Raw genomic sequence first — 23591 nt, 5'->3', positions numbered from 1 at the left:
CCCGCAAACTGAGAGTTAAACCCATTTATTCTGGTAAATCAGAAAAGTAACTTCTCTTGGGTCCTGGTAGACAGTAAATTATTCATGAGCCAACAATGTGCCCTTGTTGCCAAAAAGGCCAATGGAATCCTGGGCTGAATAGGAAAGAGTGTGGCCAGTAGGTCGAGGGAGGTCATTCTCCCCCTCTACTCTGCACTGGTGAGGCCACAACTGGAATACTGCATCCAGTTTTGGGCTCCCCAGTTCAAGAGGGACAGGGAACTGCTGGAGCGAGTCCAGCGACGGGCAACTAAGATGATTGAGGGACTGGAGCATCTCCCTTATGAGGAAAGGCTGAAAGAGCTGGGACTCTTTAGCCTGGAGAAGAGAAGGCTGAGGAGAGACCTTATTATGGCATACAAGTATCTGAAGGGTGGGTTTAAGGAGGATGGCGCCAGACTCTTTTCAATGGTTCCCAGTGACAGGACAAGGGGCAATGGGCACAAGTTGGAACATAGGAAGTTCCATTCAAATACACGGAAAAACTTCTTTACGGTGAGGGTGACAGAGCACTGGAACAGGCTGCCCAGGGAGGTTGTGGAGTCCCCTTCTCTGGAGATTTTCAAGACCTGCCTGGATGCACTCCTGAGTAATGGGCTCTAGGCAATCCTGCTTTAGCAGGGGAGTTGGACTAGATGATCTCTAGAGGTCCCTTCCAACTCTGGAGTTTCTGTGATTCTGTGATTCATTTGCGTTTGTAATACGTAGGCACAAACAGCTTAGGAGGGGCACGCAGAACCAGACTACTAACCTCTATCACCGGGATTGTAAAATAAACCTGATTTTAGCAGGTATCATCGCCTGGGCCGTGGAGCAGACAGGACACTCGCTCTGCGCACAGCACAGGAGCTGCAGTCCATGAATATTCTTCAGAAAGCCTGGCTCTCCAACAGGATAACAATTACACGACACAGTAAAACGAAGCGGCTCCAGCCTTAAATCACGGTTATTAGCTTGTGCTCTGGGATTTGCGTCATGAGAGACAAGAAGTAAACTGAAGTTAGATTGTCTGAAAGCACAGAAATCCACGATTAACAGTGCCAGTGATTCCTGCTCTTTCCTGCTCTGGAAGGGGAAAGGACTCGTCCGACAGCGCTGCTGGAGATTTACTGGGTTTGGCTCTGGGTAACACCGAGCTGAAGTTACCGCCGGCTGCAGTTTTGATTTCTAACACTGCAGCGAACTGCAGGTAGAGACATTTTGTGCTTGTTTTGGCAAGCAGGACCTGATCCTCTCATCCATGCAAAGGTCTTTTGGCAGGAGAGTCCCTCCTGCCTCACGTCCCACAGCGCGAGAAGGAAGCCCAGCACCGCTGCCTTTGGCCCTGCCCTCTGCAGAGGGCAAATATTTTAATACAGATCGAACCAGAATTACTTACAGGTGACAAATAATGCATAACTAATCCATTAGCCCCTAAACACAGAGCTAACTGTTGTAGTCACGACGTGTCCAGTGTAAATTTGCAGCAATGCTCAGTAACTACCGTGGCTGTAGCTTTAGAGCAGAATAAATCACAGAATCACAGGCAGCCACACTGAGAAAGAGCTGAGAAGCTCTCTGATGTCTCCTCCTTCCCCTGATGGAATAAACTACACTTCTGCTCTTCATTTGAGCCTCATTTTTTTTTTCTGCCATGCTCTCTGAAGTATGCATCAGGAAATAAAAATGTTATGGTAAGTCTCAGGAAAAAATATATATATTCACAGAGATGCCTATTAAAACTACAAGTTCTGGAGTAGAAATTTATGACAGTGTAATCTGAAAAAAAAAAAAAGACAAAGAGATAAACGAATGTGAACATTGTTTATTAAGGGAAAATAGAGAACGAGAAAGGAACCAAGAGCGAATCCCATCAGCATTGACCCTGCTGAGCCACAGTCCTACCAAATGCCCTAAAACCCACTCGCCTGCATGCTATCCATAGGCACCTTGGCAAGAGGTTGTTATTTGTAGGGTCTGCCAGCCGGAGGTCTGCGCCAGTGCCCTGGGATGGGGACAGGGGACACTGAATCCAGCTCTCACCGGGACTGGCTGAGCAGATTTTGGAGAAAGGAATTTTTTTTTGTTTTTTGTTTCCTTTTTTAAAAATATTTTTATTAAAGTATGTTATAGTATGGTCTGGCCAGCTGTTGCTCCTACATTTCAGGAGTGTCTGACTTCAGGGAGGATTGGGGGGGCTGAAGGAGGAGGTCGGCTCTGTATCTCTCCCCTCTCCCATCACCCACCCTTTTGTTTCCACCCCTGCCTGCTGCAGGGAAGGGGACAGCCCCCAGGACACCCTGCAGCTTCCTCCTCATCCCTCCATAACTCTCTTACGGTGCTGGGTTTTTTTCTTGTAGGGGTTTGGTTTTAATCTCCTGGGATGAAAGGGAAAATGGGGAAGGAGAGCAACAAAAACAGGAGAAGCAAGGAAACATGGAGGAAATGCTAAAGCAGCATCTGACAGCCACAGGGGGGCTCCGAAAAAGCTTCCCCCCCTCCTAAAACCCTGGACAAGCATCCCAGGACAGGCTTACCTCTCTCCAGGAGAGCGGGAGAGGAAACCACCCCTCCGTGGCCCCACGAGGAGCAGGCAGAGACCTGCTGGTGGGTAGATGCTCAGGACACCTTCTTGGTCCTCAGTGGTCCTGAGGGTTGGTGGACCTCTTCCCTTTGTCCCATTGTCCCTCTGTTCTGTCTGGCCGCTGGTGTCACGGTTCCCAGGGCCGTAGCAACGGGGCAGGCAGGGAGATGGGGGCTCCTGCCATCTTGGAGATTCTCTCCCTTCCAGGGAGAGAACATCCCTGGAAATTTCGGCAGGGCTGTGGGAGCCTGGCACAGGGTTGGGGGATGGAGGAGCCAGGGACTTGCAGGGGAAGAAGATGTGCAGGACCTTGTCCAGAGAAGTCAGGGATGCCCGGCTTGCTGGAAGTGGGATGCCGACCTGCAAGCTTGTCGTAGGAGAAGATTGGTACCACCATCATCTAAGACACCTTGCCCCAGGCAAGGCGAGGTGAGGCAGATGGATTGCCCTTGTGTGTTTCTCTATAAGGAGAGCCTGGGCATCTCACACTTGGACCCATCCATCTCAGTCACAGGGGACAATTTCCCAGCGAGAGCTCCCTCGCTGGTGTTTTTCTGACGTGTGCTGCATCCCGAGCCCTCTTGACATGAGCTGCCCTCACCGTCCCCAGCACACCATCATCCTCACCCCATCCACTGTCAGAGTGCGGGGTGAATTAGTAACCTCTGCTCTCCTCAAAAAGGGCTCTCCAGCTTGGTGGGTTTTAGGTGTCTCGTGTATATATATATATATGTGTGTATATATATATATATATATATATATGTATATGCCTCCCCATCCCGGTGCCATCCAGAGGTGAAATAAGGTTGCTCCTTATTCTGGCAGCTGAGTGTCTGAGCTGAAAGGGCTTGGGGTCCTGGGGAAGTCGCAAAGGCCAACGACTCAGGCAAAAGCTGCTTCTTCGTTTCATTCAGAGATTTCTTGAAAGGAAAGCCAGGTTTAAACGGAGGGCTTGCTAAAGTCCAGCTGGGAGATGTACTGGTGTTGTCAGGAAGTTTGTAGCCCTGTCTCTACTGCCTCCAGCTGTGTTTTACCCTTTACAGCTGGTTCCTTTGAACCCCTCCATGAGTCCCTGCAGGATATTTTCCACACTGGCGACCATGCTTGCAGTGGGCCCCAGGGGATGACCTTACAAAATGCACAGAGAGGAATTCATCTTGTGCTTTGTGGTGTCTTGATGTGCGTTTTTTTTTGTTGTTTTAAAGGGAACAAATGACAATAGGTGAAACAAAACATGACAAGGGGAGCAGCCGCACAGCTGGGCTGCCTGCCGAGCCCCATTGCTTTACGTGCCCTTCAGCTTGATGCCACAGCCTGGTTTTCCTCTTTTGCGGGACCGGCAGTAAAAATTGAACCAAAATGTCAGTGGGTTTGACCTTTGCGTGCGGTCTGAGAACTTACAATTGATAAGCTGGCGGCTGGAGGGCCGGTGGTGCTGGAGGAGCTTTCCTCCTCCCAGCTCCTGCTGCAAAGGGTGGGGAGAAATCACCAGATGACGGTCAAAGACATGATGTCTGGGGCCAGAGGCTCACCACCTCTCCCAGACAGCCATGATTTAGATTTTCACCTTGCGTCCCCAGAATTTCCCTAAGGGCACCCAGATGTGGAAGTTTCTCACGCAATGGTGCTCTCAGTTGGGGGCAGGGGCTCAGCTTTCCATTGCAAAACAAAGGGTGTTTTTGTGGAGGCGGGGGGCATTCCCTAATATACAATAATTTAAAACAAAATCATGTATTGTACAGTACACACCTCTAATATACTATAGATTTTATAATTGACTCAAATTTCTCACTAGGAAAAAGTCAATTCCTGCATGGCAGGGCAGCCAGAGGAAAGAATGCTTTAGTCTGCTCAGCAAACAGGGACCTATTTTTAATCCAAAGGCTTTCCGCTAGTTCTTACCTATTTAATGTAAAAGCAGGATTTACTACACATACAACTTAATCCCCTTTTTATATTTGCATAGAGATCCCGGAGCATGTGTACGAACAGTTTTTGAGATAAGAGAGGGAAGGCCTCGGGAGTCAAAGTCATTATTTTTGCATGAAGTATTTAATGCTAAACATAAATATTGAGAGGACTGAATTCCCATGCACTTGCAGACTTCACTCTTGTGCTCCTGAGGATTTTTGCTTTACATCCAATTATTAAGAGTGCGGTTGTAAGTGAATGAAAAAAAAAATGCAGGAAGCCTTTGTAGCAAAGACACTTAGCAGGCTTCATTTTCTGGTTAAAAGGAGAGACAGGTTATAGACAAAACAGAAGCAAAGGTGCCCCAAAAAAAAGCGCAGCTAAAGAGTGGATGTGCCAGGGAGTAGAAACCCAGCCCTAGGAAAGGACTTTCTGCAGTGATGACCTCGAAGGGGATTGTAGCTGGAGTTCCTGTGGTGCACATTCATCAACGCCGCTCATTGTAATTCGCACGATTTACGTTCTCACAATCATGATTAGGTAGTGAAAAAAATGATCTACACACGGGTTGGCTTCAGAAAGCGACGTTCTTTGTCCAAATCCAATCAAGCCCCGCGGCAGGAAGTCCTTTTGATTTACCATTAATTTTAATACGTTTGTCTCTGAAAATAACCCTCCTGCCTTTGGAAAGCTTGGAGATGAAAAGACTATTGGGTAAGTGCTGGACAGAAGATTATGTCCGAGACCTGTCATTCCTTCCTCCAGAGACAGTTTTTCTGGAGTGAAGAACGGGATGCTGCACTGGAGTGAATTTCATTTTAAAAATGTAGTCCAGCGCAACTCAGGGGGAAAATTCAGTTCTCCAGATGCAAAAGTGGGTTCAGAGGAACTCCACCAGAATGTTTCATGGAATTGTTGTGAGCTCAATGGTGTGAGACAGTGAAGAGCAGACTTTTGCCTTACTGGGGGCAACGTAATCGGATTCATTTTTCCTCTTTTGCTTCTAATGGCTATAATAAGACTGGCAAAATGCTTCTACCTTTGGATGTGAAATCCCTGATCCACTCGATGTTGTTGAACTTCAACAGGCCAAGATTTTAGACTGAAGCCTCCTGCTGCTGCTACTCAAAGCTTTCCAAGGCAGTCCAATAACAGCCTGGTTCTTGCCTGCTGACAACTGGGCTCTTCATTGTGAATCAAAGAACAGAAACGGGCAAACTGCACGGGAATTGGTCTGATTCTCACTCCTAAACCAGGGAAAAACAGGAGGGTAGAAACCCAGGCAGCATCTCTCCAGCATGTCTTTCTGCATTGCCTTGCTATATCAAACTTCAAAAGCCGATCTCGACTAGCACTAATGAGCAAGGACTGCCCGTGGCCAGTCATTCAGCCAAATGCCTCATGGGTACAGGGGAGGAGGAAATCAGAAGAAATATGTTATTTAACTACTGCAGGCTGAGAAAAAGAGTTTGAACCCAAAACTTGAGTCAGGTTCAATCAGACAGACAAATGAACAAGAGTGTCTTTATTAGCGTGCTACATACCGAAATTAAGGAACTATTCTCTCCTAATCACTTTTCTGAAACTATTACCCAGTCACACTGCACTGGTGACAACTCTTTCCTATGCTCTTGAGTGGTTCTCCCCACCCTACAATTTTTCTCCTATGAACAGAAAGCTGTAGTGCTGATTGCAAAGGACAAACACCTAATTACAGGGCTTGTTATTAGTAGAGTCTGGGAAAGAAAAAGTCTGCAGTTCATACAGTGTAGAGAATGACAAAGCATCTCAAATCACTAATGTGACTTAAAATGGAGTCTGTTGGAATTTGCACATTTTTTCCCCCCATTAAATTCGTGGGAAAGTCTATTTGCAGCAAGATTTGGAAGGCTTTGCAGTTGTTTTTCTTGACTTTTTCCGAAACTAAACTTTGAATGTTTTCCTGACATCTTTATCCCATCGGTCTGTCAGTCAGGCTCACAATGCCCTTCATGCAAACCTATCAGGGCGTTCTGTCATCTAGTGTTTAACAGATATCTTGAAGGAAGACAATGCTTGACAACACCTCAAAGGCTTGAGATCCTGCTGCACTCAGGCGCATCCCGGCAAGTTTCTGGGACATGTTGTCCCTTTGCTACCCTTGGTGCATGCTCGTGGCTGATCACGGCATCGCGGGCTCGTTGTCCTCATGTGTGGCTAACAGGGAATGACCTTGGGAAGGAATGGGAGCAGGGCTGTTTCCAGTCGGCACACACCTCTATCCCTGCTAAGAGTCTGCTTTATAGTGGCATTCAAACCAGATATATTGTTTAGACTAAAATGGGGAGAGAGAGAGAGAGAAAAGAAAGCATCTAACAGTAAAGATGTGAAGTGACGGGAAACAGGTACTTCTTTCTGTGTTGCTGAAGGCTTCGTAAAGATAACAAGCCATTAAACTTTATGACCAAGGTCTCAGGGCCGTACTGGTTTGGTTTTTTGTGCTGCAGCTGCCCGCAGAAGTTTTGGTCTGCTTTTGATCCCTCTCGCACCCTCGTGTATTTTCCTCCCTTCCCCCTGCCCATTTCTGTGACATATTCAGTCCTTTGAATAAATTGCACCTATTCATTTCTCACGGGCTTGTTGTCAAGTGCAGCACCTGTCTCTTAAGGACAGTCCATCAGACCGCGATAACCTCATTTGGTGGTGGTGTAAAGCACATCTGGACTTGTCGCTTCTCAATGGATGTTCCTAGAAATCTTCTGTGCTGGTACTCGCTCAGTTAATGAGTGTCTTTATGGCCTGAAACACCCGACTCCAGAGTCCCTGTTACGTGACACATGGTATGCATGGAGATAAAACTGTGGATTTCTCTGTGATTTTAGTCTGGGAAAAAATATAGAGGAAAGGGTCATTTCTAATTCCAGACTTCTAAATTTTCACGAGAGAATATACAGATCCTCCAACCCTTCTTCCTTCTCACACCCTCTTTCGGGACTATTATATCTTAGGCTAGTTCTAAACTTTGGCCAAACCCCAGAGGAGACATAGCTCATAATCAGCAAATGATGACTTGCCAGACACAGAAGTATCAAATGCAAATGGCAAAAAATAAAGAAAAAGAATGAGAAAGAAGAATGGTACATTCTTGGAATTGCATGAAAGAAATTAGACTTTAATGCAACGTGCAAAGGAGTAACAGAGCAATTTAGGTTAGAAGCTGAACCCACCTAAATATCGGAAGTCTTGGTCCTTGTGAGTTTTGTGGGAAGTCCAGGGGAGTCTCCTGGAAGAGGAATAATGTGATCTTGATGTTGCCAATGAGCTGGTGGCTGTGGGATTCTGAAGAAGCCGCAAATGATATAAAGAGTTTGCCAGGGAAGTCAGAGATGGGAAGAGAGGAGTAAGTAGAGAGAGAGTGACAAAATTATGTTTCAAGGATTCTGGTTCTCCTTGACATAACATGTCAAAAGCTGGAAATATCCAGGCATAGGCTGTAAACAGCTTTGACAATCTGATTGATGTGGGCATTAACTAAAGTTACGACATAAAATATATGATCCTGCAAGTGCTTATTTTTCCCCATGAAAATGATTACCACAGGCACTTTACGCAGTGACATGTATGTGAACTCGTACCTGTGGTTTCTCAGACGCACTACAAAAAGATGTCAGTATAATGAAGCAGCACTCTCTCTATCATTTATTTTATATGTATATACAAGTGACAGGGCATTTAAAACAAGTATCTTTTTAATAAACTTCATGGTCAGACCACATTTTAGTTCACCTCCTGTTACCACATCTGACATCTGCTTTTTTTTTTGCTTAGGAAGTTTTTCAGTGATTCCGTCATTTGGGGTAAAAAAAAAAAAAGGTAGTTGTGTGATATTACTTCTCAGGTATTGGTGTTTTATACGCATAATTTAGAGGAAATGCTGCTTCATATTTCTGTGAGAGCCTGTACTTCCAGTGCTATATATTTTTCCTCCCTAAGAACACAGGTATCCCATGGAAGGATACAATTTCACTTGATATTAACATTCCCCTGTATCTCAGAAGCAGTTTCTTTAGCAAGCCTCCCAGGAGATCTGCCCATCAGCCCTCGCCATCACCTAGGTATTGCCTGTGTTTTGGTGGCAGTCATGCATCAGAAATGGCATGGTTGAACAATGTGGCAAACAATTTCCGCTCTCATTTGCTCAAACATGCTTATTGCATGCAAGTTTTTGCCTTTTGAGCAGTACTGCCTGGGGCTTTCTCAAAAGAGGAAATGTGAGGCTTGTACGTAGGTGTAAATGGACATGGTTGGAGATGGTTTCTAAGGGCTCAGCGTTTGGTGGGGTGAAGCTGGTGCAAAGAGAAAGAAATGGAGACAGTGGCAGGTAACAGAACTGATAGGACTAGTAATCCCTCTGGCCAGAGGAGCTGGAGGTAGCCTAGTCGTCTGTCTGCTTTTCTCTTCTGAGGCAGAGTTTTATGAAGTAGATGCGCACAGTGTGGTCTTTTACTCCCTATATAACAAGAAAGCACGTTCTGGGAAGAAAATCACAGAGCAAAAGTAAATATGACAAAAGAAAGACAAATAATTAGGCAGATGTCTCTTTATTTGTAAGAGAGCATCTGCTGTCATCAGAAAGAAAGTAACTTTCTGTCTCCCAGGGGTGAGAAGGAAATGTTACCTCTATAAAGATCCAGAATCCAGATGTCAAATAAAAAGAACCCCTCTTTTTTATTTTATATTTTTTAAACTGTCTTTATTTTTAGCAAGTTTTATGACTGTTGAAGGCTTGGGGTTAGCAAGGCTGAACCTAGTCAATGAGACTGTAGACTACAGCAGATAACAATATCTTTGATCAATCAGGCAAAGCAGATAAAGATGCACTGCAAAAAATTGGCCCGAGAGCCACAGAAATATCTTTTTTTCTGTCATTCATCAGTTCCTGGGATGAGACTTGTAGAAATTAATCAGCATTGGGGTGGAAGGTGAGGGAGATACGGGCTGATGACATGTACCTTGTCTGTAAGCTTATGACAGGTTTTGGTTCAGTCATTTCAGATGAGGCCTCCCAGGTCACTGGAGTGCCCATTTCTGCCTCGAAAAGGTGGTGTCAGGATGCTGTCTTCTTATTAGTGTCAGGTAGAAATCTTTGCCAGAAATAGGAGGACAGTCTCCAGGTACCTTGTTAGATACCTAAGATGTGACAATCACAGCAGCAGATAATACAAAGCATTTCATGGCTCAGGAAAGACTTTGCTGTCTCATAAAAAAAGGTTTGCAGAGATTCTGCAGTCAGGGCAACTGTTCTTTTCTAGCAGTTCAAACCTGGGAAAAAACATGCAAGCAGGTACACATTTAGAGGAGCTGCTGTGCAGCTTCCCCAAGCTATAGACTAGTGACAACTTGGAGTTAGACAGGAACTATCAACCCATTATTGTCTTTCTATTACAAGTATAGAAACCAGCGTCCTTGGTGTTTGTCCATTTGGCAGTGAGCACCACGGTACTTGGTCTGTGACACCTGCAATGCACTGACAAGTATAAATAGCAAGTCATATTCCTGATAATCTGTGGGTGCAGAAAGTGACTTTGGTAAGATAAGAAGAGTAGTATCAGCACAATGTATAACCTCAGTGCCTGTAGTATGCAAAATGTTGTTTCAGTTGATGTTTCAGACTGCCACATACTGTATGTTTATCTTGTATAGAAAGTCCAGGTGGCTTACGGTTTCTACCACAATCCTCAGGTTAAATACCATGCAAAATATTTTAAAGGGCATCGCGTATTTCTGCCACCTCATCCCTGCTTACAGTTGGAAAGAGGTGAGCTGTGTTTTCCCCAAGCAGAAGAGGGTTAGCTTTGCTTCTGGCACAGCCAGCACTGCTCAGACCAGGAGTGATGCCGGGTGGCGTCCGACTTGGATGGCAGCTCAGACACATAACATGACTTATGTTATGTTGTAGGAGACACCTTGCAGAAGAGACAGTGTCCCTTACACTGTAAATCAGAGATCCAAAGCTTGTGTACACATGTGAACCCGTTGGACAGTACACTTATGGTGTTCTGCACCCCAGGGCCACCATATCAGAAACCTTGCACAAGAGATGGTTCACAGAATCACACAGAATCACAGAATGGTTCGGGTTGGAAGGGACCTTAAAGATCATCATGTTCCAACCCCCCTGCCATGGGCAGGGACACCTCCCACTAGATCAGGTTGCTCAAAGCCTCATCCAGCCTGGCCTTGAACACTTCCAGGGATGGGCCATTTGACAACTTCCCTGGGCAACCTGTTCCAGTGCCTCACCACCCTCACAGTAAAGAATTTCTTCCTGGATGGTTGCCATCGCTTGAGTGCACTGGAGAAGAGCTGGTGTAAAAGGGCCACTGGAGGGAAACCAATGACACGTGCAAGCTGGTAGCATACAGCTAATGTGTAACTGCAAGGTCACAGAGCCTTACACTTGGCCCAGAGGTAGGGTCACCTCCAACACTCTTCCCATCAGTCGTGGTAGCAATCTGACTGCAGTTCACATTTAGCAATGCGGGACAAGGTTACAACTGTGTTTGAGGCATGTCTCTCCCCCATCCCATGCCTCATACCACCTTCTCAGACTTGCTCACTGAATCACTGACATTACGGTAATGTGAACGTCTTCAAGGAATTTGTCCCTACACTGAGTTGAGATCTGTGTTTTGACTGAGATCTGTGGGTTTTTTTCTTCTGGATGGTAAAGACTGAAATTGCTACACCAAGTAAGGAACAACAATAGTAATAAAAAGTAGTGTAATATTTTTTGAAGCCCAATAACTCTGTACTTGCTCCTGCTGAGATACACCTTACTATGAAGCTTATGCCACTGATGGAACTGTTCATTTGAGCGAGGCAAAGCAGCAGGGACATTATAATTAATAATGCTTAGTAGGAAACAAGTTATTGTGCTTGGGGCGAGAAGGGGGAAAACTGTTCTCAATTATTTTTTGAAGAGTTAATTGGTAGTAGGCAAAGATTTGCTGCATTGAGCCAGCAGGTGCTGCTTTATGACTACATTAATGTTAATGATATCCTCTGGACACATATGAATACAGTTTAACCTATTTCTTTCTTGTGGAATTTCTCTGGGTGGATGTGTGTTTTGGTCCCAGTTATTTCTTGAGTGCTGCCACAGAGCACTTGGACAGACAGTGACCCCACATTTGCACAGATGTTTGCAAGTAGTTCTATAAAACCAGGTAACTTTTGTAACCTCCAGTCACCCCAGGACAGACTTCATAGATTAAAAGTTGAGGGAAATGGGTAAAAGGGGCTGCTTCTCTGGCATAAAATCATTCCTAGGGGTTGCATAACATTTCTAACAATGCCCATTTAACTTTTCCCAGGTGAGCTTGACAATAGTACCTGGGATCTAACTGTTTATTCCCTTCTTTTATCGCTGAAACCTCTCTTCTTCTGGCATACCGTTAAAAAAGTGCTCTGGCAGCAATTTAAACCTGAGATGAACAGGTATTAAAATTGTATTCCTCTAAGCAAAGCGTGCTGTGGCCCATCAAAACATGACACATGCTAGAAAAGGTAAACCGGTGGCTCCACAGAGCTTGAAATAGTCTCATTTCAGCACTGCTCCACATTTGAAGTTTTCTTACGAGCCTATATTCCCTTTTTTTCCCCTATACTTTTCGCGTACCTAGTTTGGCAAACCTACACTGTCCAGCAATATGCTTCAGAGACCCTTCAAGCTATTCATATTTTTCAAAAGATGCTTGTTTTGAACAAACCCATCAGCTCCAGTCAAAATCTGGGTGGAACTGTAGCAAGCAAAAATGCTGTGGAAGGATAGTCCTTGGAGCTGGGTGTGGACAAAGCTGCCATTAGAGAAACCCACCAGGTAGAGGGTGTTTTCTGAAAGTCAAACCTCATTTTTAATAAGATTACCAGATGGGTCCTGTGACCCGTTGGAAGTCTTCCCCCACAGATCTGGTGATAACAAAATGGGAGAACAAATCTTGCATGCCTGTAAAGACCGAGAGAGTTGTACGCAACTCATGTATATTTGCCCATTAGAGCATGGGTGCAACGCCAAGTAAGATATTTCATAATTTCTTGAAGGATGAAACACGAGTAATGAGGAAGGGAGGGAAGACTCTGTATAAAATCATAGGAGGGAGACTGGGACCCTACATATTCATCCTTTTTGGAAATGGCATCTCTAGGACGCAAGCCTGTTTCGTGAGCTATAGGAATTGGACCAGCAGTGGCTGGAGAAGACAAAGAAGAGGTACAGAGCAGCTGATGGAGCTGGGCTGCGGTGAAGAACTACTAGGTAATCCTATCCATCCCACAGATCCAAACCTAGTGTTTTTGGGTTTCCAGGTTCCTTGGTAGTCAGCACATACCCATGAAACTCATTGACAGTACAACTATCTCCTTGCATCATACGGTCTCCCTATAGCATGGCTTTGTGTATAAAATAATAACTTCTTACTATTGCTATTGCAAATACATCCTGTTTAATTCAAACTGTGGAGATGTTACCAGTCCTGCTGGTGACACGTGTAGAGATCAATGCTGTTGTATATAATCAAATTTTCTCAGTTCATCTCTTTAAAAATGTCAGAAAATGCACATGCACAAACACATGTCAGTTGAACATTAAGGCTGTAAAGTCAAACAGTGAAGAGAAGGGGAATACCTGAGCTTGCCAGTATTTCTACACGGGATACATCTTTCTCCCCTGGTAGGTCTTCACCGTGCTCTGCCATTTCATCATCTGGGTTAGCAACGGAATGGATTTTTTACGTTGCTTTCATGATTCTTCGTGTAGCATTGTTTATAGTATAGCGCCTAGTAAATCCTAATGGGATACTAATTTTTTAAGATCTTAACTTCCTCTTCTTTACAGCTTTTAAAATAAAATGAAATGGTTAGATTTCAGTTAAACAGATCCTTATTAAAGCGGGAGCTAGTCTGATAATGACTTAAATTGGTGCTACGTGGCCATCACATGTTATTTTATCAGCATTCAATTATAATTAAGAAGTGGCTAATAGACGATTAATATACAGGATTACACACTTAGCTAATTAGATGATTTTAATTTTTTTTTTTGTTAGATTAAAATGTACAGGACCCCATAAATCACTATTAGAGACTGTTTAATAAGCCTGAATCCTCAATTTTCTCCCTGTCAATCAGGAACGGAGCCACTGACTTTTCCTCTCACCCAGTGAGACTTGTCATGTGGAAGAACCGCTGCATTCAGAATGAGCTGAAACACCCTCAACTCCCAAACATCGCAACTGTTCGCAGGACATCACAGCTCACGTCTGTGCTCTTGTGGTCTCCTCTGCTCATTGAGATGCTCAGCTCCTGCCCTTGCACATGAAATGGGACGTTCCTTAGTGTTCCCCCTGTCCCCAGAACCTTTGCAGTCTTTTGCTTGACTCCTGTGAGGGACAGGGATTTTGCACGTGGCTTTTTGCAACCCTTGGGAAGAGGGTGCTTATTTTTAACATGAGTCTTTCAGTTCTACCAGGCTGATGTCATTTAGGCATCCACGGACAGGCAGCAGTCGTTGGCCGGGCAGCACCTTCCCTTGCAGGGTGTATGCGTGAGCCAAGCTGAGCTGGAGGGCTCTGCTAGGGTGTGAGGCTCTGCTTTAGCCACCTAATCGAGGAGGTGAACCACTGCAGACAACTCTGCAGTCAGTGCAGGTAGAGACAGCTACATCTTTAAGAGGTGGCACACCATGTCCATCAACAGTGCGGGCCAGGAAGGATTCACTTCCAAACTGTAGACACCTACTCTCAGATGTCTACATGTGCCTACAGCACAGCGAAGCACTTAAGCTCTCCTCCAGTCAGCAGACACCTAATCAGTGCAGTAATGAGAGCTGGTGCATCACTTAACAAGGACTCAAGTCTGGTTTGGGGTTTGTGGGTATCAGAGATCAGGGCCAGCAGGTTTGGCACAGCCTGGTGGCAGGTCTGCCTCTTGGAGTGGCCCCTGGAGTCCACGTGGGATACCCCGGGGTCACACATGGCATGTTAAGGTAACTGTACACATCCAATTTGTCCCAGTGGAGGGGAAGATCAAAGAACTCCTTCGGATGCAATGTCAGCTCTGCACCTCCATCGCCCCTGGTGAGTGTGCCTCTGCTCTCTCCACAAAAACAAGTGCACCGGTGATTATTGCTGCTAGTACTTAATCATCAATAAACAACTAATGGGCTTTTTCAGCCACACAGAGTGCGCTGTAAAGTTTGGTCAGACAGAAGTAGGGGAGTGACGCAGTAATGGGGCTGTGAGCATTTGTTGGCAAGGCGCACAAGCAGTATATCACAGAGACACAGCACAAAGGAATAGTGTTGACAGACAACGGCTCAGAGTTGACCAAGAGAGTGCACATGGGTTTGATCTGTTTTTTAAAATATTCATAGCTGAAGTAGAATGAAAGCAAGGTGGGCATGAGATCTAAGATGGAACAACACAAAACCTGACGTCTCTGTAAGACATCACTTACTAGGAAAAAGCAAATGTTTTCCTTCAGCTTGTGAACGATGTGCGTATTACAATCGTGGGAATAAATAAGAGTGGGCTTCTTTACTGGAGTGCTCTTTGTGTTCAAAGTACTTTAAAGTATGAACTAATCTGGATGGATGCCCCATCCCTGAAAGTGTTCAAGGCCAGGCTGGGTGGGCCTTTGAGCAGCCTGGTCTAGTGGGAGGTGTCCCTGCCCATGGCAGGGAGTTGGAACTAGATGATCCTTAGGGTCCCTTCCAACCCAAACCATTCTATGATTCTGTGACTCTAATTTCTCTTGACAGCTTGCACCGGAAAGTCAGGTGGAAATGGGGGTATGGGAATAGATGTCCAACGTCTAAAATGAATTTAGGACCAGAATAAAGGTATAAAAGTAGATATTTCCACCTCCTATTTCAGCTCTCAGCTGACCCAGCCTGGCTGGTGTTGACATGAGCATGCAGAGTCTGATGTTTTGCACGGCATTGCATGTGTGAGGGCTACACGGAGGCACACTGCCAGCAGCACTGTGATGTTGTCTGTGAAAGGGTAATTAGTCCAAATAGCTGGCAGCATAGGTGTGTTCCTCAAGCTATTTATCTGTCTGAAAAAAACCCCTGCTCTGAAGGTTCTAATTACTGATTTTTACTCTGCTGACCAAGGGCACTCATCTCTTCCTGGTCAAAATACAATGCTGAGAAATCACACTCTCCTTCCAGACACTTCACTGCATCAAAAACTGAGAAAACATTATTTTTACTCCCTATCCACTTATTCAGGCCAGGAGATGATTCAAGATCACTCAAATATGCAAGGTTCTTTTTAGTGACTCAGTGGAATTTGCATCCAGACTTAATGCCCTGGAGAACAGCAGATGAATGTGTGGTGAGATGAGCCTGTGCCAACATGAACAAAGGCTGGTGTTTCAGAAGCACGAATGGAATTGAGGTGGTAGAAAGTGGCAGTGGATGCCTTTGGTTTTATCAAATACAGAGAAAAAGAGAGAAGATGCTCCAAGTTCAAAGAAACATTATGTTTTTACTAAAAAAACCCAGATTATTCTGATTGCAGGTACTTTAGCAGGTCAAGCAAAGGAAGGAAAGGGTTCAGATTTACTGTAGGTACATGCCACTGTTCCTAATGGGAAGGAGGATGGGATGGGGTCTCCAGGGCCCTTCCTGCAAGATCTTCATGGCAGCAGTTCAGCCCTCGCTCTCCCCTCCATTTCCAACCCGTCACTGGATGGTGACCTTTTGCAGCCCAGCATGGAGCTGAGTTTCCCAACTGGAGAATATTGTATATCCATGTGGGATCATCCACTCTCTCCCACTGGATCCTTTCCAGAACGAGATAATCACTGAGAAGAAGGACAGCAAGGTCAGCTGAACCGCCTGGTGGAAGATGTGCAGGTAGGATGCCACATATGGCTTTGGTTCCAATTAGTATTCAATTCTTTGTATAGTGAAATGGTTTCACCTGGAGAAATTGAGTAGTCTGGAGCGGTGGACAATGCATTCAGCTGGGAAGTTAGTTCAAACCCGTCTTACAGAGCAGGGGTTACTTGTCTCCTGGCAGGGAGAGGAACGCACTCAGCATTATTTCTGCCTTTGTAATCCTGTGAATGACAACTCAGTCCTTTTGAGAGTCCAGCTCAGAAATCAGTGCAGCTGCTATAAAAAAATCTGCAGCGAGCAGTTGCAGCGTTTCCAATTCTGATGTACGTCTCCGTGTATGCACTTGCACATCTCATGTTGTTCGCTAAATTTGATCCAAATATATTAGTATTTGAAATCATAGTTTTCAGCAAATGAATGACTTGCCAGAACAACTTTATCCAACTTTCAGGAAAATATTGCATAAGAAAAGGCAAAGGTACACTGCTAACTTAGTTCTCAGTGTCGCTGGATTCAGCAGACTTTGTCTGCTGATCAGTCCTATGCTGCGCTTGTCTCTATTAACACAGTTTCCAGTCAGCTTTTACACCTTAAAGTGTTCATCAAAGGTCTGTTTCAGTGGTCCACAGCCTCAGTTCTTCAGAAGTTCAGGCAAGCCATTTAAGTCATCTCTTCTGAAAACTGCTGCACATGGGCAGCACCTCTAAATTCCCATCTGATGGAAGGCCAAGCACAAGCACCCCACGATATCTTTTCCTTTCTATTTTGAGGACATTTTCGTGCTTTCCTTTGCAGGATCCTGGAGCTTGAATAGAGGAGAGTGCTCCCTGGGGAGTTGCCATAGTAACCTGTGATGGTATTTTTGTTGTTGTCTGAGGTTAAATATAAGCGAGGGAGAAATTACAGAGAAGAATTTTACACCTGAGTTTATCATCTTTGCATAACACCAAAGCTGAACTGTACCTCCAACTTCTTAAAGCAATAACAGCCACCTTGAGGCTGATGTCAAGTTGGTAATTTTTGCTGGAAAAGAAATTAACTGCTGTATTTATTATTCAAGAACACTGATTAGAAAAAATTATTTCCACATCTGAAAGATGTAGCAAATAAGAAAGGGAATGAGATCATTAGAAATGTAAAGACATGGAAGTGGGAATAACTGCTACAAATAATATCTAAACTTGCAATGCATGAATGCCCTGCCTATTCTATTTTCTTCTTAATAGGTTTCAGTGATAGTCTGCTCTTAACCTTATAGTCCAAAAAACCTCCAAACTTAACCTTATAGTCCAAAAACTCCAAATCCACATTGACCTTGGAAAATAACTTCAGGTCTCATAGCATAGATGGGGAAGTGATTTTTGAATATATCAATATCAGTTCAGCAACAAATATAATTCAAACATTTGGAATAAAACCAAAGTTTGTTTTAAGAGGGTGTGATGGAGAAAGAATCCACCCAAAGGGCTCTCAGTTATGAGCATCAAAGGCAGATCGGGAAGTCTGGGTTCAGGAAAGGGCATGAGAGCTGAGCTACCAGAAAGGTCATTTCCATGAGAAATAACCCAAAACCACAACGCTGGGAAAAAGTCAAAGGGAGTCCTCGGAGGCCAGCAGGGAAGGAGCGCAGAAGGGGGTGGTACGAGGAGGATGCGCAGGAGCCCCCAGCCCCCACAGGGAGAGCAAGGGGCCGGTTCTGGGGCGAGATCCCCGCCAGCGCTCGCATCACAGTGGGTCCCCTCTGTCCCCTGCTGACACCCTTGCTGCCACGGACACCCCAGCAGCAGCGGGACTTCAGAGCGAGCTGCTTGGCAGAGTGCAGGCAGAGGGAAGACCACCGGTCCCGGTGAGTAGGTAAGCACATGCCGGGGCGTAATTTAGGGCTGCCGAATTACCCATTCCAGCTCAATTTCGTGTGGCTTTCCCCCAGCTGGCTGCCCTGACCACCCGCCCCAGCTGCCCAGCATTTCCCAGGATTATTTAGTTTAGAGATGAGGGGAAACGATACAGGAGGTGGGAGAAATGGAAGTGCCTCTCTGAAGCTTGGATTGATGTCTCCCCGGCACTGCAAAAGAGCTGACAGAGATGCTGTCAAATTTAATTGTCCCCGAGATAACGTCCTTCAATGCCGTATATATTATAAGTTTCTGTTTATCCTGAAAACATGCCACCTAAACACTTTAAATATAGGTGACTTTAACAACTCCAGCTGCCCGCCCGTGACACGCAGTGGTCTGGGCTTATGGTGCTGCATGTTTTCTGCGTCTCATCTGGATATTTAAGGGTCAGTCCCCCCTGTGGCTGATTTACCACCCCATCCTGGGGCTGACGGTAGAAATTCTGGGACTGGGATGCCCCAAGGGAATGGGATGGGTTGGAAAGGCTGTGAGGGAGAGGGTGCAAGGGAGGGAGTGATATACGGCTCTGAACGTGGCATAAGTGGAAACAAAAACCTTCAAAACTGGGAGTTTTGGGGGAAATCCCTTTTAGTAGCGGAACGATATTGTGAAAACACGAGTCTGATGCGAGATAAACCAGACGGTGATGCCGGAGACAACCCTGAGAATCAGGGGACCCTATTGCAGTAAAATCAAGTGTTAACTGCAAACAGACCTATGTTGCAATTGCTCCCTTCTGCATTAAGGGATTTTGGATTTTGAAAGTGACCAATAATTCGCTGAGCTTTTGGACAAACTTAGAGGCAAAGGAGGCATGTGCGGAAGTTGGCTCTCAGAAGTAAACTGGAGGAGCCCAGCCTGAAGATGCAGTGCTGTGTGACGGAGATTGCAGGGAAAGGGGGCAGCGGCAGGTTTTGGAAAGGAGAGGGCAAAAACAGGGCAGGGGGTGCACAATGTGATGGCAGAGCTGGAGGGTATGAGAAGCTTGTGCATGGTCGTCACCCTGTGCCTAACACTCAGGGTAGAGACATGGGGACAAAATTCATGAAGGTAAAGCTCTTCTCACTGACGGAAAAGCAGAACTGGGTTTCACAAGGGGCAGGAGGAAAGCTGAGTGACCTCAGGGGGAAAAAGGGGTAGGCCTGGGTGAAATTTGACAACGAACTTCCTTTTTTTTTAACTAGAAAAAGGCCCATTTGTGCTGTTAGAAACACTGCACAGAAACCCCAAGAACTCCAACAATTAGGTTATAAAAAATAGCTCAACCTCAGTTCAAATGACTTCACCTTGAAAATCACACAAATTTAATTTTGGTAAAAACTGCAGAAAATAAGATTGTCTTTGGCATTAACCACATTATTTATTTTTGGCCGTTTTTCTCTTTTGTTCATGTAAAAAGACCAAAATCCTTCATTTGCCCAGGTTTACTTATGACTAGCAGGTGATTTAAGCGGCAACATTTTGGGCAGAAGGAAGGAGGGAAGGAAGGAAGGAAGGAAGGAAGGAAGGAAGGAAGGAAGGAAGGAAGGAAGGAAGGAAGGAAGGAAGGAAGGAAGGAAGGAAAGGAAGGAAGGAAGGGTGTTGAGCAGATAAGTCTGAGGCCTCTGTGACTGAAATGAGAAGCACTGGAGGTACAGCCCAGCAGTATGGATTTTAAAGAGATGAGTTTTCTGGTGATGTGAAAAAGAGGCAGGCAGACTGTAAAAAAGAGATAAGCAATCACTATTGCAAGCCTAGAAAGCAAGAAAAATAATAGAGCTATCAAAGGATATAAAGAAAAGAGTGATCAGGGAGAAACGAGAAGGAAAGACGGAGAATTACCTATAGGTTGAGACAGTTTTTGAACTGTGGTGATGGGAACTTGTCAGAAAAACACGCAAAGAGCAATAGAGCTCTCCTAGTCCCAGTGGTCTGGGGCTGAGGTTGGGATTTTTAATTATCTGTGCATATTGCAGCATTCAGCACTCTTCCTGTTCACAGTTCCGTGGATTTTGAGATTAAAAAGCACAACGGCCACCACATTTTTGTGGTGTCCTGTTAACACAGGCTACTGAGCATCGACAAGAAAAAGCTGCTCTTCAGACCAGTTTTTCAAGATCATCCTTTGAAAATGTTTTCTTTTGAAAAGTTGGTTTCAGCCTCGTAATGATTTTTAATTCCTCTGTCACTCGGTTGGGAATGGACTATTCTGAAGTGCAAGATACTTTCACATCTTACCCCCTTATTAGTCTGTAAAAATGAGGTAGAGAGACAGGAGAGACCAGGTTTTATACCAAAACTTGCAGCGCTGCCACAGAGCTGCTTTATCTACCAATGCCAATTTTCTCAGCTTCTGTAAACTGTGTTTCTGGTGTATTCCTTACCTTCCAGAGTCAAAGGAGCAACACAGTCGACTGTGGGAACGGACTTCTTAGCTTGTTCTTGTCATCCAATGGACTTTAATTCTGACCTTGAATTTTGGCAGTAACTCTGTGCATTTGTGTTCCCTGTTCTTCCAGTTACGATCAAGCTTCTCCATCCCTGCTGTGTCACCTCCTCCCTGCCAGTGGACAGTGGCCTCTTGCAGAAGTCCTGGAAGAATTCTTTTCTCACAGTCTTCCTCAATTCACTAAAGAAAGGCCATGTCTGCTTTTGACCTGACAAACCAGTGTACAGAGCCTGAGATAGAATATATCACCCCACGGGTGAAACTGAGGGATGACATGCTTGTCTTTGTTGACGGTAAATGGGTGAATGAGATCTGTCGCCAGCCACCCATTGCTTCCCACCGGAAACTATTTAGCAAGAAGGCACAGAATGAGTGGAGCATCTGGGAGGAGAACAGGGCACTCTGGGAGGAAAACCAAGTCCTCTGGATTGAGAACAGGATGCTCTGGGAAGAAAACAAATCTCTACAACGTCTCCAGTCACAGAACAGAGCTGTTCAGGTTATTTACACTGATGCCATTCAGCAAAGCCTCCAGAAGGAAAATAAGCCATTCCCACTCTTCCAAGAGAGGAATGTAGGCTTTCAGGTCAGCCCAGGAAACAAATCTCTCCAGGCAGTCCAGGAAAAGAACAGAGTCTTGCAGGATTTACAGCAGGAGAATAAAAGAGTCCCCATCATCTGGAAAGACGAAAAAGCCATCACAGTGCATGAAGAGAGCAAGGATGCCAGCTCAGACCTTCAGCAGGATACTGACACCATCACAGCTGTGGAAGAAGGTAACCCTGGCCCAGCTCCCCAGCAGGAACATGAAGCTAAGGAGAAAAGCACCACTCCAACCCAGAATAAGATCAAGTCTGCCTCAGGCATGCAAGGTGAGTATGAAATCATCTGGGCTCTCCAGGACTTATACCAACTCCTCCACATCTTCCTGAAAGAGAACCGTCTACTTGGGGAGGAACAGGGCTGTCACATTCTCTACAATGTGAGCAGATCCTTCGAAGAAGATTACAATGAATTGAAGCTGCAGCTGAATGCTGTGAAAAACACTGTGTCAGGCATCAGGTCTCAAATTGAAATGTTGGAAAAGGAGCTCGTTGCGATCACTTCCCCAATGTATGAAGAAGCAGGACATCAGCTTGGAGAAATTTGAAGCTTGGTGCTAAGACCTGTTAATTCAATTTCCTGCAAAGCTTCTCTCCTTGTTTCAGGGAACCTAATAAAACCCTAGTAGAGCCTGAAGACATCTGGGGAACATTGTGTTGTTCTGAAACTTTCTTACATTACTTAGATGTATTGCACCTCCTGATTATACAATGTGGGTGACTGTCATGAATTTGCCTAGTGTCAGGAAAACATGTTTTTCAGCATTTTTTTTCAAAGTTTCTAACAATAAGGCCTAGATTTTCAAAAGCTAATTGATGTTTTTCACGCTTCATTTGGTATCTTATGTTGGCCATACTTTTCACTTCCTGAGATTAGGATCCCAACTGTGAGCTGAATTTGGATCCCTGGCGGTCCCTCTCTTTCTCATGGCTGGCCAAGTTAAGTGGCTGAACTGTGTCTTCTGCCACGCACCTGCTTTCCCTCTATCATACAGGGTGAGCAGTGGATCATGGAAAATGTAACCTCCCAGGTGAGACAGGCCCATGAAAGACAATAGGACACAGAAAAACACACTGTATGTGCCATATATAAACATTCTTGCTGTTCCGTTTCTCCAGTCCCACATTCCCACTTAAATTGTTGTCTCTTTCCCTTGTTTAAAGCTCTTCCTCAGAAAAGAATCCATCTCTTGCCTCAGAGCATAACAGAACCATAAAGCAAACATCGCCCACCAGAACAGCACATCCCCTTCTGCCTTGGTTATTTGTAAATTACCTTCATCATTTTGTACCTTAATTAGGCTTAATTCTTCTGAAATTGCCTTGTTTTGGTACACTTGAATAATCCTACTGATTTCAAGTGAGATTATTATTTGCTGATAAATGGCACTTTTAGGACGCAGTGTGTATAGGAAAGACTGTTTAGTGTCTTATTTATAGCTCACTGATAAAAGAAAACTCCTGTAGACTTCGGTGGTCTTTTTGGACCAGCTCTTCTTCGTGGCCAGGAATTAAGTGTGTCTTTGTCTGCAAACAATCACATGTAGCTATGGAGCTAACAGCTCTCTAGCCTGGAGGAGCACCGGTATTTCTGGTGATATCACAGGGCAAGGGAAACGGCAATGCCCTTCCCCTGGGCAGCAGAAGCTCCTGGGCAGCTTTGTGAGTCTGAGCTGTCTTTCTGGAATCTTCCATTGGACTTGGAGACTTGAAAGCAGGACCACACATACCGCAATAACTTGCTGTCACGTGCTGAGGACTGGGCTGGGGTAAGCACGCTGCGAGGCCAAGCCCCGATACCCTCACCAACCCTGCTCCATCACCCAGCGGGTCCCCGTCAGCCAGACCACTGCAGGCAGGTGGGGATGGGCTGACCTCTTCTGCACCTTGGTCCTGCTCCTGCTTCTCTTAGGATTTTTACACCTTGTCCTTGCAGTGCCTTTTTGTTCATATGTCCGATGATTTCCCTCCTTTGTTTTGAACTGTTGATAACTGATATCAACTCAGCAGTCCCCTCTTCACATCCTTTCTTCAGCTTTGCTTGTGTATCTTGCAGCCACCATGCTGTCATGCATTCAGACCAGCTGATGGGACACCATTAAGGTGCCTTCAGCAGAACTGTCCCATTGACTGGCAGCAAAAAAATCACTGCCCTGCCTCAGGGATATGGCCCCAGAGAAAATGAGAGGAAGTCGGGGGTATGTCCTCACCTGAGATGTAGGGGGAGAGAAAGGGAAGAGGTATCCCACTCATGTGGGTGCAC

At 45.2% G+C, this 23591-nt stretch overlaps 1 protein-coding gene across 2 annotated transcripts; it reads left to right on the top strand.

Annotated features, from left to right (window-relative positions):
• The first annotated feature begins 18051 nt into the window (after positions 1-18051).
• Positions 18052-21954, top strand: CBY2 (chibby family member 2). Of its 2 annotated transcripts, none has more exons than XM_054222727.1 (2): positions 18052-18254; positions 20797-21954. In XM_054222727.1, the coding sequence occupies exon 2, from the start codon at positions 20920-20922 to the stop codon at positions 21874-21876; it is 957 nt and encodes a 318-aa protein (XP_054078702.1). In that variant the 5' UTR covers positions 18052-18254; positions 20797-20919; the 3' UTR covers positions 21877-21954. The 2 variants fall into 2 exon arrangements, with proteins under 2 accessions (XP_054078702.1, XP_054078710.1); XM_054222735.1 differs by having other exon boundaries at positions 20669-21954.
• The last annotated feature ends 1637 nt before the right edge of the window (positions 21955-23591 follow it).

Source organism: Rissa tridactyla, chromosome 1 (genome assembly GCF_028500815.1).
Source record: "Rissa tridactyla isolate bRisTri1 chromosome 1, bRisTri1.patW.cur.20221130, whole genome shotgun sequence".
Lineage (NCBI taxonomy): Eukaryota > Metazoa > Chordata > Aves > Charadriiformes > Laridae > Rissa > Rissa tridactyla.
This window is presented reverse-complemented; position numbering and strand designations above follow the sequence as displayed.